The 19,010-nt window shown below is 37.6% G+C and overlaps 1 protein-coding gene across 2 annotated transcripts in view; it reads right to left on the minus strand.

Moving 5' to 3' along the window:
* LOC117304328 (ADP-ribosylation factor GTPase-activating protein 1-like) overlaps nt 1-19,010 on the minus strand; it is a 33,521-nt gene that overhangs the window by 2,457 nt on the left and 12,054 nt on the right. For both annotated transcript variants that reach the window (XM_033788711.1, XM_033788710.1), the window contains exons 8-10: nt 14,020-14,052; nt 11,933-12,049; nt 10,148-10,296 (exon numbers count right to left, since the gene is read on the minus strand). In XM_033788711.1, the coding sequence (XP_033644602.1) occupies nt 10,148-10,296; nt 11,933-12,049; nt 14,020-14,052 (299 nt within the window). The remainder of the gene's footprint in view (nt 1-10,147; nt 10,297-11,932; nt 12,050-14,019; nt 14,053-19,010) is intronic.

Below are 19,010 nucleotides of genomic sequence, written 5' to 3' on the forward strand. Positions count from 1 at the left end.
AAATTATTAGAATAAAAACGTACTTGGTAACAAGCATTTGAGAGCTGTTGACAGTATAAAACATTATGAGAAATATTTTCTCACTCAAATAATAAAATACTTCAGCTGAAGCCTTTTACAATGCATCTGAAAGCACACATAGTAATGCACGTGTTTTTCTTCCATTATTCTCTTGCAAATTCGATGACCAATTGAGCCTTATGCACATGTTGGGGAACACCAATTACCAAAAAATTAACAATTACCAAAGATGTACATGATGCGTTTTTGTGATAAGAAACTATTCTGCTTTAAAGACAGTGGACACTATTGGTAATTGTCAAAGACCAGTCTTCTCAACACACCAATACTCATAGTTACCAATAGTGTCCACTGCCTTTAAAAATGTATGACCGCTTCTAAGTTCTATTCTTTAAACAGAATAGTGTTCTGTTCCAACCTTTCTAAAAAGAAATTGCCTGATAAATATTTGATTTCACCAATACACTGTGTGTTGAGATGAGTACTGTATACATACTCAGCACTTAATTTGAAAATTGTTTTACTTTCTTCAAATTCACTGTCGTCATAATTAACAACAGATAAATTTTATGCAAATTTTCAAATGAGTTTGTCAGTTCGCCTGTTCTGTAAATATAGATTTAAGTAGCTGTATACAGTCATTGGGTTAATAGGGGCTTTGAGTGTTAATTGCCCACGGGACCAAGAGCAGTTTATCTCTGAAGAAGCGAGAATTAAAAGAACCTCAACAGTCCCTGAATGGATTAAAATGTTATTGGAAGGAAAGCAGTACTTGACAGGAGTGAATTAATATTGGTGATAAAAACCTAGAACAACAATAGTACAGTTCTTCATAAAGCGCTTTATCACAGCAGACGGCATCCCAAAGCACAGTTTGTTGCTTTTACATGCATGCCAATGCACAGCTACGTTTGTAATTATGAGACACTTTTATAGTAAAAACAATAATAACAAGTTCACACGTAACATACTACATGTAGCGCATTTTACAATAACCGTACCAGTGCGCTTTACATAAGTGCCCTGGTCATTGGGCCAATAAATTCCCTGGGGAGTATACAACCTGGGGCAACTGCAGCGCTCCAGTGGCTTTTTCATACACAATATCAACATCTACCCTCGCAGGTACCCATTTATACCCCTGGGTGAAGAGAAGCAATTATAGTAAATTATCTTGCTCAAGGACACTAATTGTGACGGCCAGGACCCAAACCCATCATGCTGTTCGCTATACCCCAAAAAGGCTTACACATGAACATCAATGAGGTTTTACCTGTTGCACAATAGTGTCAATGAGGTTTTACCTGTTGCAAAATAGTGTCAACATTATACACTTGAATACATCTAATGCAAAAAACAAACAGTTTTTGAGATGGGACTTCTTTCATCACATCAAAAGCTCATGAAAAATGTGCACCCCAATTTCAATGTTTACATATTATAGGGTGCGTTCGATAAGCTTCCCTGGGTCGACCCAGCAGTGCTCACTCGGGTGAGCCCCTGACAAGAGCTAATCGAACGATCACACTCGCCCTCTTGTGGTGACGGCATGCACCTCAAGGTTACCCCCAAGTGACCCACTCCACAAGCAGGGCACTGGGGGCTGACCCGAGTGAGCCCCGTCAAAGCTTTTCGAGCGCACCGGGTCGACCCAGGGAAGCTAAACCAATGCACCCATTATACACTCAGATACATCTAATGCAAAAAAACAACAGCTCAGTTTTTGAGATGTGACTTCTTTCGTCATATCAAAAGCTCATGAAAAATTTGCACCACAACTTCCATGAGAACATGTATAATGTTCTTCTCCATTGAGCCATGTGCGAATTTTGTTCACAGGAAATCCAATCTCTGTGGCACTTGTGTTAAAGATGCTATGTCAGATTTTTGGCCGATTTGACCCAAAACTTTTGATTTAAAATTTAAGGTATTTTGATGGGGGACGAGAAAGTTACAAGCTTTCATTTAAGACATTGCTCGAAAAAGTCCGCCAATTATTAGTAGCAGTGAAATAAAGTGCTCAAAATTAGTTTTTGTCGGGATCCCGACAATATATCACGTGACCAATTCTTATGTGTTTTATAAGTAACGTTTAAAATTTTTGTCATGGTTCCTGACCATTAAAAGTAAAAGTTAAACTTTTTTTCCGTTAAGAGCGGGTGATACTCTTTGAAATACCATTCACTCAAAAAAAAATTGGGGGGCCAAAATCTGACATAGCATCTTTAACATGTGAGCATGTGATGTCTAGGGAAACGTCGTCTATTGATCCGGAGCTTGGCTCGTGACTTGGCGACTTCCCCCAAAATGGGAATTGTGTCGAGGGGTCACAAGAGGTAATGTCGACCAATCTTTAAGAAACTACGTCAAGAATGATCAAAAGACGGAGATGCATCTGTGAAAAAGCTTAAATTAGAAAACCAGTCGTCGAGATCCTGACAATACTAATTAAATGTAAGGTCTATGATGTATACACTGTACATTTTTAATAATGGGCAATTGCAGGATACAGCGTGGCCAATTGTGACGGGCAAACAATCCGTTGACAAGGATAATTAACAGTGAGATAATTGGTGGGGGTAATTAATTATTTAATTGGATATGTCCAGTTAATTTGTATTTGAGGTGTTAATGAAGAGGAAAAGTGAGTTTGACATTTTCGGTTATTGTTGTTGATACAGTGCAAACTGTACATGCAATTAAAGCAAAGACTATAGAGCGCCGTAAGGCGCAAGACGCGGAACTGAAGCTTTATCTATTGTTGGAACGTGAAATACGCATGGGCGCCATTTCAGCAAGTGAATGTTTTGTTTCCCATTGATAGGAATGGTCAATGTCTGCACTGATCTGCACTGATCTACTGTTGTATCAAAAGAGTTACTTGCCGAAATGGTGTCCAGTGGGATTTCACATTACAGCCCCAGTTCCGCATCTAAGGCACTATAATCTTTGGATTAAAGGCACTGGACGCCGATGGTAATTGTCTAAGACCACTTTTCTCACTTGGTGTAGTATCCCGACATATATATAAAAATGTGTGAAACTTTTGGATGTTGTAGTTAATGCCATCTTTAAAAAAAAAAAATTAAGGAATAGGGAAAAAAATCAAGAAAGCAGCACAAAAGCAGTTCTAAAATTAGGGCAAACCGATTTCTATCGAAGGACAAAACTTGCCGGCGATTTAAGAGTATGAGACGACAGCGACAAGGGAAAAAGAAGTTGACATTCGTTCATTCGAGACTCCTTGAAGGTTTTAAGAGCTAGCATCTGACATATATAACAGGAAAGAAACATAGACTCAAAAGCCTGCGGTAAGAGCCAAATAAATCAGTGTGCAAACAACACACACACTTAAAAAGTGGGAAAGGAAACGAAGCAGCCAATCCACGTCACAATCTTAAAGAAACAAAGTGTGGGCCCAGTTTACAGAAACAACAAAATAATTTTAGCACAGAGAAATATTGCTTAGCTGAAGCAGGTTACCAGCTAAAAAAAAAAAAGTATTATGCCTTTATATAATCGTTGTGACTGGTTCCCTGCAAATGTTCTACTTAGCAGTCATCATATTTTGCTAATAACAGCTTAATGTAACTGGGCCATCATTTTCAAAGATGCACTTTAAGATCGATCCTTACAACATCAGGTGATGCAACTCAAGTTCCTTGCTCAGTGTCTACATTTGAACTCCCTCCAACCTAGCCCCCCCCCCCTCCCCACTACCCCAGCCGCTATGGTCTCTAAATAGCTAAGACACTTCCGTGCACACTTCTGAGCCCTTATAATTATCGAGTTAAATTTCCGCTGTCAAAGACAAAGTGTCTGCATTGAAATACAAATGTACATCTCGTTTTTTAACATAAGCGTGACTTTTTCATAAGTGTCTATGAAATTGATACAAAGATTTGTCTACCGAATCTAACAATAGAGTCTTGGGCTGTTTCCTGTATCTAGATACTATTGTTTTCCTGAGAGGTTAGACTCATTCCCTGCCTCTGGTTTTATTACCATTTATGTTTGTCCAACCTGTGAAAAACAGGTATGATTTGGTCCTCAGAAAAAAAAGTAGGAACATGCATATTTGAAAGGCTGGCAAGAAAAATACACAACTACATGAAGCTTGCGCATTCACCAATCCACATCAATCAAGCTTAAAATAAGCACCCGAAGGTTAAGCATGGCTTTTCCGAGCTTACGGTTAGGGGCCAATATATAATTGAAAATCGCACCGTAATAGCACAAAATTGCCCACTCAGCAGTTGTATGGAATTGATCCCAGATAGTGGACTTAATCAGTACGCACCCTGTAAAATTGCAGACCCCTTACTCTTTTGTTGCAGGCAGAGTGTACATTGGTTTGGGAACCGTTCCGTAGTTTCAATCCTATATACAAATGTAGAAGAAACTAACGTGTGAAGATTTCACTTTAAAATAAATGTGCAAGGAAATGCAGCGGGCTTCTTTGATTCAAATTTAAGGGGGCACAAAAACTTATTCATTTTTACCCAACCATGCTACTTTGAAGAGATTTCTCAAAAATGCTTTAAACTATCAAAAGCAGATGTTGGCTTCTCACCAATAGCTTTTACTGGCATTAATTTTAAGAGTGATTACCAAACAAACACGTCCCTTTAAGGATAACAATTGTCAGATATGTTTATGAACAGGCACACAGAGCTCGCAATTATCAAACCTATCAAGAGGCATCTTCCTTGGCTATATCCTCCTTAATTGTTCGGCCAGAAAGAAAACCCAGAATACAAGAATCTGTCTAAACTCACTTGAGAAAAATCGCATTTTGATTAAACAGCCGACCCTGGAGATGCCAGCATGAGAATCCAATTATTGGATTTTAAGTAAACAAAAGGAAACGGTTTTGAATTCACAGACTGATGGGATGTCGATTGTAAATATTCAAGAGTAATTTCAATTTAGAAATGTTTGTATGGGCCAGCGTCGTGAAAGCACCCCCTACCCTGTCTTATAAATAATATTGACATGAACGAGAAAATTATGCTCTCCTCTCCAGATGGTGGATGGGAACATCTAAATAATTGTAGATTTGTTAAAAAGACAATACAGAATTGGTAAGAAACAAAAATTGTGAAGATCACATATTTACATGAAACTTACATGGTCTAACGATGATGATAGTTGAAAACACCCATTGAAATATTTCTGTCTGAAATGTCATATTTGATGTGTTTGATGAGAAATCCATTTTTTACAGGTTTGTCAGATTATGTTTATGGTGGATTACATGAAGTGCTTACACTGACAGCAACGGTTTTGTTAACATGAGACCAATTCTGTAATGTTCCTTTAAGTACTGATATAAACAAAACTCTGACTCATTGTTTGTGAGTGAGGACTCGGGAGCAAAATGTCAATTTTAACAACATTATTTCTTGCAAAATAGTAGAATTTCCCTTTTAAATTGGCTTCTACGTTTTCAAAAAGGTTGTGAGCTCCAGGGTTTCATTTAAATTTCAAACAACTTCCTGTTAGTCTTCTAAAAGAGGACTTTTCAAAACAGAAAAGTAAAAAAAAAAAACATTTCAATGTTTTTATAAAGCCAACATGATTATGTCCAGGAAGTTGTTTCCTTCCATTTCGCTAATTAATGTTCAAGATGAACAAGAGCACTCCAAGCTCTCAATTATCAAACCTGTCAAGAGGCATCTTGGCAAAATCATCCTTAATTGCTCAGACAGAAAACACACCAAATAAATAAATACAACAATCTGTCTAAAATCCAGGCATGTGAGTAACTATCCCTGAAAAAAGAGGAAAAGAGAAAACCTGTCAAGAACAAAAGAGGACAAGTTAATATTCCTAAACTATTGTACACAGAAAGTAAAGATAAAAGAGGAAAATCAAAAGAGGAAGTCTCACATGCCATTGACATTAAATTCAAAAACCAGGGCTCATCCCGAGATGAATCTTTACAGTTCAGCACAAATTCATTTCCAAGGCATTTCATTTCCAGTTCTCGGAAATGTTGTTCCAAGGCATTCCATTTCCAGTTCTCGGAACTGTTGTTTTTCATATTAAAGTAAGATTTACCAAAATTTTACAGGAAAAACTGCAGGTTACTTTTGTATGCACGGAAATCTTTAAATGTACGAGTCTGCTTGAAAGGGTATCACATTTGCATTTGTAATTTTAACAATACAAACAAAAGCCTCATTTCTAGACCTCTTGAATATCAGAAGACTTATCCCCCAAGAAGACAAACATGCACCAATATTTAACCGTGTAATTAACTTCTCTCCTATTCCCAATTTTAGCAAGTACGATGAGTGCTAAAACAAACCACTGGCGTCAGACAAGTGGAGCACTTTACATGACTCCATTTTTTAAAGATGGCAACTCAACTCTCTTTCCCAAAACAATCCAGTTTTATCAAGTTTCTTACCAAGAAGGGTTTAGCAACGTGCTATGGCTGTCTCCAAACCATGTTACACAGCAACACTGGCCTGTATAATCATGTTAAGCAAACGGATTCAGCACTGAGCATTCAAAGAAGTGACACATTAGTTAAACTGTACAATACATAACTTTTTTTTTTTTTTACCATACACTGATGCGTTAAGCACCAAGTACTAGAAACCCTAAAAATACAATTCTGATGGCCCTTCAACACTGTTTAAACACAGGAGTAGAGTGGATGGGGGGTTCCCTAAAGGATGGTCCCATACAAACACTCCATCAATAATGGACAATCCATTCTCTTCTGGATGTCAAGGTTTCCATGGCGATAGATGAGGACAGGATGTGCTGTCAGAGTATGAGGAAAACGACCGATGTATTCGGGACGTACAGCTAGACACATTCAGTTCTTAGGGAACAGTTGTACATGTAGCATGATCAGCACATGTACATTACATGTATTACTGTTACTGTCAGAAATTGCATCTGATGAAGTCATTTTTGCTGTGAAAGCTCACCATTTTTTTTTTTTTTTTTTTTTTTTTTTTTTAATGCTACATGAAGTCAGTCTTAAAGTGCTTCCACTGTCTTCCTTGTTTTATCTAGTACATGAATGTGACATTAAATATTTCTAAGTTACCAAATAATAAAGTTGCAAATAATATTGTCTGCTTATGTGCGGCTGTTTTGTGTGGTAAAAATTAGCAGTTTGTGGTAGTAGTATTATTTTACAGGCAGATGTCACGCAATCACTAACTTTATTGGCACACAGTTTTTGTGGGGGCCTTGTTACCAATGGGAGACTTTGAAACGCTAGGTGGCAGCAGACTAACCAGGTAAATTTCCATTGTTTACGTAGTTCTGAGCGTGCGCACATTACCGAGAACAATGGAATTTACCTGGTAAGTCTGCTGCCACCAAGCGCCCCCGAAAGTCTCCCATTGAACTCTGAGCTTTGCACAGTGTTGTACATGTAACTGTACCTGTTGCGGTTCGGTGATGTTCAGCATGTATTGTTATACCTCGGTAACAAACTGTGAAGATTGATTGGTCGAGAACCAATCATGTGGCGTACAACAAAAACGCATGTTACATGGCTCGGGGGTCGGGTAACATGAAAAGTGATGTACACTGATGTACATCACCTTTCCAGCGCTGTGTACGAAACAACCGCGGGTTCGAGGGAATTGTTTCTTGTTCGTCTGCTTATTTAACAATGAATAGTCCGTCGTAACAATGTTTGAAGATGACAACAGAACTTCGAGAAGAGGAATAACAATTATACACAGGTATAACAAAACAATTGTTGCACGCTGTGATTGGGGTCCATGGGTTTTGTGCGTGCAACAATTGTTTAAAGGTCTATGGAGACAGTGACTAATTTACCACATTGTATCATAAAATACTAGTTCGATTAAATACTAAATCACTTTCTCGTGGTTGCGACAGCTTTAAGTACTGAGGCCTAAAGGGTCAAACGCCCAGAGAACAGGTGCACAGAATTATTCAGGTGAAGTCGAATAAATAAATACAATTGTTCTGGGAGCGATCATGAATTCTACATGTTTGCCTGAAGGGTGCCCTACTTGCGGACACCAGTGCAATATTTGACAAGTGCAGCAGAAGAATTTAATGAGCAATAAGTAAGGTACCTAGCTTAAAGGTATGACTACAGCATTGATTTTTTTGAAAGAGGAGAACTCCTTTCCATCGTCTGCTTTTCAATAAACGCAACGTCTCATCAACAAACTCAACTCTTGCAACCTTAAATGCAGGCTGATTTTTGTCTTTCAGAACCACAGCTGGATGATAATGAATGGTCAGACAGGTGGAGGATTTAAAACAGAAAAGCACCCATAAATTAAGTTTAAAAAAATCATAAATCATTTCAAAGGCACAAAATGACATGATGTCGAGGGTCACCAGGAATACATGATGGGACATGAACTGTAATTTAATACCAACATTAAGTTTTCTTTACTCTGTCTAGCAGATCCCAGAGGGACCGTGTTGGTTAGTGTCTAGCTTTCAGGAGGGAAAATAGATGCAAATTGAAGTCAAAATACCCCGCTCTAAAAAAAAAACTGACACCGACTACAGGTAAAAGAGGAAGTTTGGTGGAATAAATATTCCAAGGTTTTAAGTGGCAAACGATACGTGTATGCCCTATCCTGACACTACATGCCATGGGGGTCTGCCTAATACAACATGAAGACAACCTGCAAACTAATATCAAGTGTTTTGTCACATTACAAACAGTGTAACATTGCTGCACCTGTAATTAAACACCCAGGTAGTGCACTCTTGTGAGGTAATGACCCCGTTGCTCTTGAGGAAAAGGTACATGTGCCTCCCATACCATAAGAAAAGTACAAAGGGCTCTAGGAAGATTTTGTGGGGCACGCCTGGAATTTCATCTGTGAAAGGGCAGGGCCATTTTCATTTTGCAAAGGAAGCTTCCTTTGGAATATCTTAAAGTCTATGGGAAACTTTTGAAGAAGCAGCAAGGCCAAGACCAGCGGTAACAGAGGCTACAAGTGTTTGGCCTGTATGGCCAGGCCCAATTTCATAGAGCTGCTTAGCACAATAATTTGCTTAGCATGAAATTTCTTCCTTGATAAAAACAGTATTACAATCCAAATTTCTGTTTGTTGCATATTGCTTGGTACTGGTATTCAGCTGCTGTTTGATTATCCTGAAAATCACGTTAAAATTTGGGTGGTAATCATGTTTTTATCAAGGAAGAAATTTCATGCTAAGCAAATCTTTATGCTAAGCAGCTCTATGAAATTGGGCCCTGGTGGCTTGTCATGGCTGAGCATTGGAGTGTGGGTTCAAACCCCGGTCATGACACTTGTGTCATTGTGAGCAAGAGACTTGACTATAATTGCTTCTCTTTTTCACACATGGATAAAAAGGTACCTGTGAGGGCCAGGCAAAGATGATTATTGTGATTGGTTTAAAATGTTTTAAAGATTGGTGCCTTAGTAGCACATGCGCTGCATACTCAAGTCCCCAGAGAGCTGAAATCGCCCCATGACCAGGGTAATAATGTTTGAGTGCCATGAGCGTTGCCGTGTGAAAGGTTTGAGCGCTTTGCAAGGTGCTATTATAGTAACTGATCCAAAATATAAGCCATCAAATGTGATGCAATCAAACAAAATGAGTCATTTGTCAACCCAGGTCATGTTTCATTTCTGATACATTTGGAAAGGGCATAGTCTAAGCTTTAATGCTGTTAGATTTCCATACCTTCTTTGGTTTGAAAACTTGTGAAAGTAGAAACACCAAGAGATGTAAGAGAACAAAATTGAGAAAAAGGAGGTTACTGTCAAGTTGCTCATAGAGTTATTTATCAGAAGGAAGTTGCCAATATATAAAATAAGATATCTCTTGGCATTTAAACAAATTAAAAAAAAAATGTTTTTCAATGCAACCCCTGGTGGCCTTTTTTGGCTTGTTTCTCCGTCATGATATATCCGACAAGGGACTCATTTAGCTTGATCACATCACATGTTGCTAAAAGACCTTACCTTTCTTGTTAACTGCCCTTTAGGCATTTGTGTTTAATTCTGTTGGTTGCTTTTTCTGTGATTTTTTTTATTTGTATGTTTTTTGTTGCATGTAATGGAATAATAATAAATAAAGTAAAAAAATAAAAAATTAAAAAATAAAAAATAAAATAATAAGACCTTACCGTAACCTTTCTCGTCTCTCGCCCTCTACCCCGTCCAGCATGAGTAACGTCTCGGAAGAAGGAGTATCATCGACAGAGTCCAACGTTGTTGGATTATCGTTGAATATATTTGTGAAGTCCTTCCATCCTTTAGAAGTGCTTGATGCAAACTACAGGATGGCAATGTAAAAACAAAAAGAATTATCAGAAATTATCGTCCGACACTAAATAGGATTCAAAACCTTTGGATTTGAAACTATGGTGGTAGTACGTATAATTACATGTAGGTGATGTTTGCGGTAACACCATGTGTAAATCTCTTTTTGAGTAGTGTTCATTTTGAAAAGATGATCAAAGCATACTGATCGACACGTTGAGTTGTCAAATACCGGTTCTTTTCAAAACCAACACCACTCCATTACACATGGAGCTACCGCACACCTAACAACTAAAACACTGGTGGTCCAGTGTCAAATTTAAGACCCCCCCCCATGCATACCATGGTTATAAAGACAATGGACACTATCAGTAATTGTCAAAGACCAGTCTTCTCACTTGGTGTATCTCAACATATGCATAAAATAACAAACATGTGAAAACTTGAGCTCCCTTGTCACACGTAGGTGTGTGCGTTCAGATGCTTGATTTCAAGACCTCAAATTTCTAAATCTGAGGTCTCAAAATCAAATTCGTGGAAAATTACTTCTTTCTCAAAAACTAGGTCACTTCAGAGGGAGCTGTTTCACACAATGTTTTATACTATCCACCTCTCTCCATTACTCGTTACCAAGTACGGTTTTATGCTGATAATTATTTTGAGTAATTACCAATAGTGTCCACTGTCTTTAAGAGGATTGATAGAGTAAGAGGTAGATAATGATAGTATGTGTACCTTGCAATATTCTCCCAACACTGCACTATACGTATATAACATGTATTTAAGTAAGCAAAGGGATACCGGTAATGAAATTAGATCCCGGCTACTGTTGATACAGCTTAGGTCGGGTTCAACTAAATAACTGGTTAGCCTTCTTGTTCTGAATTTGTCAATCACAAGTGACAGTATTCTTTATGTTTTGTTGATTTTGTTTGTTTTTTCTTTTGCGATGATAACAATGTTATTGAACCTTTCTAGTGCTCCATGTCTGTCAATGACGACACCCCTGGCGCAAAAGACAAGAACTCTGCTATTATATACATGTACACAAGACAATCAAAGTTCAGAAGCTACGGTTTCAGAAATAGATACGTTTTGAGATGTGTCTTGAATTGAGAAGAATTCTTTTCTGAGTTGAATTGGAGATGCTTTTCACAAGAGATGGTAAAGAGCAGCGATCATCCAAGAAGTGCCAGCAGGTTTTTTGAGGAGCGAAGAACAAAGACAAACTTTCTAAAAAAAGATTTGAATCTGCAACAACCAGATGAATGTCCAAGAGCTTTTTCCCATGTAGTTTATTACTTCTTATTTCTTATTTATCTCAAGAAAAATGCATTATTAAATCATTGTGAAGATTGGTTGTAAATTTCTTTCATAAAATGATTGCAGTAAAAGTGTTAGCAGAAATACCTTGAAACAAAAAATTTTCCTTTCAGAAATTGGGATTCTATGTCAACTTGGAAAATGTCATATCTGGACATGATCTTTACGTTGACCTCTTTATGTGAATGAAAGTAGGTTAAACTTTGTGGCTGTTTGCGGCCGCTATGGGCATTTCGGTTCAAGCCACTTTATTGCTGCTACTGGCTCTAAATGGCTAATGTATGTTTTACTAGAAAAGGAAGAAAAAAAAAAAACATGGCCATTACCTTGGAAGCCCAGCTTTTTGTGCCCGTGGAAATGTCGGTCATTAGGCGTCCTTCTTGCATCTTCTCTTTGGTGGGTTTAACGACAGAATCGTTCACTTTAGCTGCATACTCTTGAGTCTAGTGGAATGAAGTTAAACACACACTAAACAAATGTTCATCTTTTACACAAAATAGTATACACTCTTTGTGTGATGTCTTGATTTTTAAAGGCACTGGACACGTTTGGTAATATTTGTCAAAGACCAGTATTCTCACTTTGTGATCGAAGTTGCAAGAGAATAAGGAAAGAAAAAACGACCTTATTGCACAACTTAGTGTGCTTTCAGATGCATAATAAAAGGCTTCAGCTGAAGTCTTATATATTATTTGAGTGAGAAATTACCTCTCTCTCAAAAACTATGTTACTTCAGAGGAAGCCATTTCTCACAATGTGTTATACTATGAACAGCTCTCCATTGCTTGTTACCAAGTAAGTTTTTATGCTAACAATTATTTTGAGTAATTACCAAGAGTATCCAGTGCCTTTAAAAGGGAAAACTACTTTTTCCTTAAAGGAACATGTTGCCTTGGATCGGTCAAGTTGGTCTTTAAAAAGTGTTCTGTAACCGTTTGTTATAAAATGCATATGGGTAGAAAGATGTTGTAAAAGTAGAATACAATGATCTACACAAAATATGCCTCAAAATTGCGTGGTTTTCTTTTTACATCGCCGACTAACACGGTCGGCCATTTATGGGAGTCAAATTTTTGACTCCCATAACGTAAATGGAAAACCGTGCAATTTTGAGTGATACTTGTGTGGATCATTATATTCTACTTTTAAAACATCTTTCTAACCATGCATATCATAACAAACGGTTTCAAACGCTTTTTATAGACCAACTCGTCCGATCCAAGGCAATGTGTTCCTTTAAGAGTTTACACTTCTAGAATCATTAGCAACATTAGAATCTCCATGTTCTTTTCTACATGTTCTACATGTAAATGTACAGCCAGGATTGTTTTTATATTTAATAATAAAAAATTATGAGCAATAGGAAGATGACTCTGCCGTCTGCAGATCTTTAAATAAAAACAAGAGCAACAGTCACCTGCACCTATACAGTATGTTTATACGACCACCATTAAAAGTCATATTAAAGGAGGAAGGGTGGTCCAAATCCATTTATTTCTTAATGCCACTTAGAAATGGCACAGTACCTTCTACTCATTACAGGTTTTGTACAATGGGAGTCTGATACGATAGAGGGCAGCAGACTTAACGGGTTAATCCATTGTTCTCAGAATTATGCGCATGTTCAGAACTACGTAAACAATGGAAATTTACCCGGTAAGTCTGCTGCCACCTAGCGTTGGAAAGTGTCCTATTACAATTCAGCTCTAATTGTCTTTCCACTAAAATACACATACTTTCTACAATAATTTAGCTCAGAAACAATGAAATGCAGACGGTCACTTGAAGCGCTCCTTTCCTAATTTCTGATTCAATACAACGACAACTTGATAGTAAATTAGTTTACTTTTTTTAAATTCCATCAGGGATGCTTCTATTACGTTTTCTCTCCTACACATGTATTTATGTGTGTATTAAGCTTGGGCGATATCACGATATTATTGAATATCGCGATACTAATTTGGAAACGATTTCGATATCGGATCGATTTGGTTTTAATCGAAATATCGATATATCACGCTATATTGCGATATATTGCGATATATCGCGATATCGATTAAGTATGGCATTATCGCGATGTATTTCCTAGCTGAGACATCTTGCACCCAATAGGTTTGGAGTAAAACCAGAAGAATAGGTCATTAGAACACCTCTCTTATGCTATGACTGTCTCTTCTACAACTTTCACTGGGAGTTTGAAGACTGATGATGTCAAAATTAATTAATCGCGATTATATCGAATATCGCGATATATTGTCGGCGATATATCGTGAATAAAATAAATCAATATCGCCCAAGCTTAGTGTGTACATGTACATGTATATGTTTTCTTTATCATTCTTTTTTTTTGTACTCTGCATTTGTACCTGTGAAATTAATAAATTAAATTTATCAATGAAAACAAAGAACTTACCTTCTGTGAAGCAACCGTTCCCAACTTAACAGCCTAAGATAAAAAAATAAAAAAATCAAACTGAGAAAACCACGGTTTATTTCATAAGGAGGTCAAATCATAACGACGTTCACATCCCACTCGGCAGTCTGACTGAGTTTTATTTTCAAAGTGCTACCACACAAAGGATACACGAGAACAAAAAACAAGCATGCCTCTTCCGATTCAAACAATAGTTCATGCCTCACTGAATTCATGGGGAGATAATACCAAACAAGAGTGCGCCACATGCCAGCGAAAGGCACTCACTGATTTTGACACCACCAAAACTATTAACAATGTATTAATAATTTTGCTTTTGTAACCAAAACTGTAAAATTATATATTGTTTGAAAAAAATTTATCCCTTCACATAACAATAAAAAGGGAATTGCATGTATATACGTATATATCTATAAAACAAAATATAAAATTGTTTCTAACAGAAAGTACATCATTGCTGTAAAATTATTTCTCATTCACCACTAGACATCCAGGACAGCAAGTTTTACTTATTAAGGATGAACAATTGTCAATTATCAAGGACCAGCTTTCAATCAACACAACATTCATACAACAAAATCTTGATAGTTACCTTTAAGTGAAAACAATGAGAAAAACAAAACAGCAAAATGTAAACAATTACTACAAAATGAGCGACCAGTATTTTATGCAATTTACCTGACTCTCAATTAATTTCCTTCCCCATCCACACTCTGACAAACAAGTCCTCTGCTTGTCGTACAAAAAACCCGAATACAGAACAATTGATGATCACTTCAGCCACCTGTTGCTTTAACAGCAAACAGATTACACACCAAATGCAGCCTCAAAGAAATAGATTTTCAAACTGTTCTCCTCTCCAGAAACCGTGAAGACACAGATTGTAAGAAAACCAACTCTCCAGATGATCCTTCAATAACTAGTTTAAAACAACAAAGTAGATTGTTCTACATGCAGAAAGCAGACGGTTAAAAGAGGCACGTGAAGGTGTTCAGTTCCGAAGACAGGATGTGTGTAGAGAGAGTGGCACAAGTTCAATGCTTGAGTTTGCATCAAAGCAGACAATTGCTGGCAATTGTGGACGGCAGTTTATTTCAGCTGAAGATACGACATACACACTGATCAATATTGTATGTGCTCTAATCCAGCGTATTCAACCATCTCTGGATAAAGACTCTCATACACAAAAGGCCCCACTACTTCTAGGCCAATCAGCCGATTAAGGTACAGTCTTTTTATGCTGCTGTTTGAAGCACTGAGAGCATTATTACTGTCATTACTGAGACCCAGCGGCCAGCAGAAACGATGTCTTGTTTGTCACGCACAGGGGATATATAAAATACTGACTGATGTTTTTTGGGTTTTTTTTTTGTCAATACTAAAGTGATGATTTTTGTTTGACCCTCCACCAACACCTGCCTTGTATTTTACTCTTAAAGAAGCACAGGAATTTGCCTTTAGTAAAGGGAAACTTCTATAAGGAATTTGGGAATTGGAACTTTACAAAGCGTACCACTGCAAAAGCAACAAGCACCACAGCAAAAGCATGGGACACCTCAGCAAAAGCACAGGGCACCACAGCGATTGCTGTGTGTGCATTGGGTTATTTGGGGGTTTAAGCAATGACACCTTTTTGTGTTTGTCTCACGGAGGCAATGAGCAGGGTAAGGGCATATTGAGCGATATCAAACATCGTCATCAAATGGGATGTGAGGCATTGCATGGTGAGGTTTGTTTGCAGTAACAAAAAAATAACGTAAATTTGAAAATATAACCTCAACAAGTAATTAAAATAAATAACATTCTGCGCCTTCCCCTGCCTATAAAAAAAGGTAAAAGATGATATAAACTATATTTTATAGATGGCGTGCCTTACATAAAAAACATCATTGTTCCCTCACTACTAGTCTGCAAAATCATTTGTGTTGTTGGTTTTCTTTGGCGACAGCTGGCACAGTAACCTGACACAAATCAATACCATAAATTCCCAAACATTTAGAAAATTACTGATTATTGGTTTTTAAAGATACATGCTAAAAATTTCCCGTGAGCGTTTATCTGTGTTGGGTAAACAAAGTTGCTTTCAAACAATATTCTTGTTTGCAGAAATGAGCAGAATACCAGTCAAAAATTGCACACGACATGGTAGTTTGGCTGATAAGTGGTAATCTTATTCTGCCACAAGAGAAGACCCCCAGGCTACGTGTCATTTCTGACAAAAAGGTCTAAAACTATCAAAAGTACAAGCTATGTTAAAGTTATTGTAGTTTTGGTAACCCTTGGGGTTTTAGATATCTAGGAGCTTTTGAGAATAGTAGGCCTATCATCATTGCAACAGAAGTGGATCAAAGAGCAAAACCTCAAGCACATCTCATCTGAAACTTCAAATATGAGCTTTATGTACAAAAGAATACCCCAGGGATGAGTGTCATTGCCGACAAAAATGTCTGAAACTATCAAAAATACAAGCTATGTTTTAAAGTTATTGTAGTTTTGGTAACCCTTGGAGTTTTAGATTTCCACGAGCTTTTCAAAGAGCATTCAGAAAAGAAGAAAAAAAAATTCCAACTAGAGGTACAGTAAGAATAAAACTTAAAAGGTCTGAAAACTAAAATAATGGTCACATTAAGATAAAAGGCTGACATTTCACATCCATAAAACCGAGACCTTTGTTCAGATTGCTTCTGTCCATTATTTTTTAGCATAATGTACAGTATAATGACATTAGTTACCGAGGTCTGAATGCATGGCTTGAAGAACACTCTACATGATGGTCACATTGCCTTGTTTTTAAAATCCTTTTATAAATGTCACGTATCCTAATGCCAACACGACCATGAATTTACGAATTACAATCCATATATATTGTGTGTACGTGTACGTTCGTGTGATGTTTGCTTGGGTTTTTTTTTAAATTAAAGATGAGTTACATGTGTTTGCCCAGTTCATCAAAGGTTTTCCTGTGTCTATTTTTTTTTTAATACAGTCTGATTATGTACTGTATCTGGGCATATTTCTGAATGAAAACAAACAACAAACAGCAATGGAAAGTTTAATCTGTGCCAATCTGTGTGAAACTCCCCCAAACCAAAAGGGGTCAATCTGTATCTGTCTGTAAAAAATTGCTACAGATGTTCTTCATAACAAAAATATAGAGGTTGACCGTAAAGGGATGGGTATTTATACAAAAAAATGAATTGGTTTCATTTAGTTCTCAATACACAACACTGTAAAAAACATCCCAAGAAAACTTCATAGAACTGAACATAAAAAAAATTCCAGGCCTGATACTTCACGGAGGTAGCGAAGGCAATTACCTCCAACCCCCCCCCCCCCTTTGTCATTTATACCTCGATTGGTGCCCTTGAAACGCTCCAGTCAAAATTCCTCGTACCAGTGTCATACATGTAGTGGGGTATCGTGGCCGAGGGGATAAGAGCACCGAATTCAAGCTCTAGTGATTCTGTTCAGCAGAGTGTGGGTTCGAATCCTGGTCATGACACTCGTGTCCCTGAGCAAGACACTTCACTATAGTTGCTTCTCTCCACCCAGGGGTAAATGGGTACCTGTAAGGGCCGAGTTGGTTCTTGTGATTGATTAGCTTAGTGTGCTACATATTTGGCGGCACCGGCTGTAAACTGCCCAGGGTGCTGAGATGGTTTAAGGAATGATTTAAGGCCCAGTGACCAGGGGTAATAATGTTGAAGCGCCATGAGCGTCACTGCGTGACGGACCTGAGGGCTATATAGAAAGCCACTATTATTATTATTATGTAGTGTGCGCTTGACCAAGAAAAAAATGCCTTGGTGTCCTTGCCCTTTCAAAGACAGAGTAGACAGGCCTGAAATTCCTGACAAGGCATGTAAACAGTCTTTCGTTGTTTTCACAAATAAGTGATGCAGTGTGCGGAGACCCAGTTGGTGAGTCCTGTATCTTGTAAAGAGTCAACACAGAACGGATTGGTATCAGGTTTTAAAGGAAATGGACACGCTTGGTAGTTACTCGGAATTTAGCATAAAAACGTACTTGGTGAGAAATGACTCCTACTAAATGAACTTAAAGGCAGTGGACACTATTGGTAATTACTCAAAATAATTATTAGCATAAAACCTTTCTTGGTGACGAGTAATGGGGAGAGATTGAAGGTATACAACATTGTGAGAAACGGCTCCCTCTGAAGTGCCATAGTTTTAGAGAAAGAAGTAATTTTCCACGAATTTGATTTCGAGACCTCAGATTTAGAACTTGAGGTCTCGAAATCAACATCTAAACGCACACAACTTCGTGTGACAAGGGTGTTTTTTTGTCTTTCATTATTATCTCGCAAGTTCGATGACCGATTGAGCTCAAATTTTCACAGGTTTGTTATTTTATGCATATGTTGAGATACACCAACTGTGAAGGCTAGTCTTTGACAATTACCAATAGTGTCCACTGCCTTTAAAGTTTTTGAGAAAGATTTCTCACTCAAATAACACAATAGCTGTAAACTTCTAAGTCCTAACCAAAGGTTTTTAATCGCCATTAATTTGAAGAGTAATAACCAATCAAGAACCTTCCCTTTAAAATTTCATTTTAGAACTCTTCCACCTGTTGGGAGCCATATTTCACCTTGCTTTTCATTATTTCTTCATGTGGGTGTTGCTCGCTTTATTTTATCTTCCTTTTATCAGTGAGATGAAAGTATCTAGCACTCAATTACATACACTCCTTTTGTTTTGTTTTAGTTCTATCTCCATTTTAGTCTCTCAAGAGAAATCCTTCATCGACAGGCAATCAGCAACGAATATGGAATTTATTGGCGGACGAGCAGAAGAAGAAAACTACTCTAGTTATTTACTCCCCCGGGTAGTTTCCCAAATGAAATCGGCAACGGAAAGACAAGTTCAAACTTGGCCGTGACGTCAGACAATCAGTGATTTCAAGTGGATGATGATAACTCAAAAGTCTAGTGCATTTCAACATGCAGG

The sequence above is a fragment of the Asterias rubens genome, chromosome 21 (assembly GCF_902459465.1).
Source record: "Asterias rubens chromosome 21, eAstRub1.3, whole genome shotgun sequence".
NCBI lineage: Eukaryota > Metazoa > Echinodermata > Asteroidea > Forcipulatida > Asteriidae > Asterias > Asterias rubens.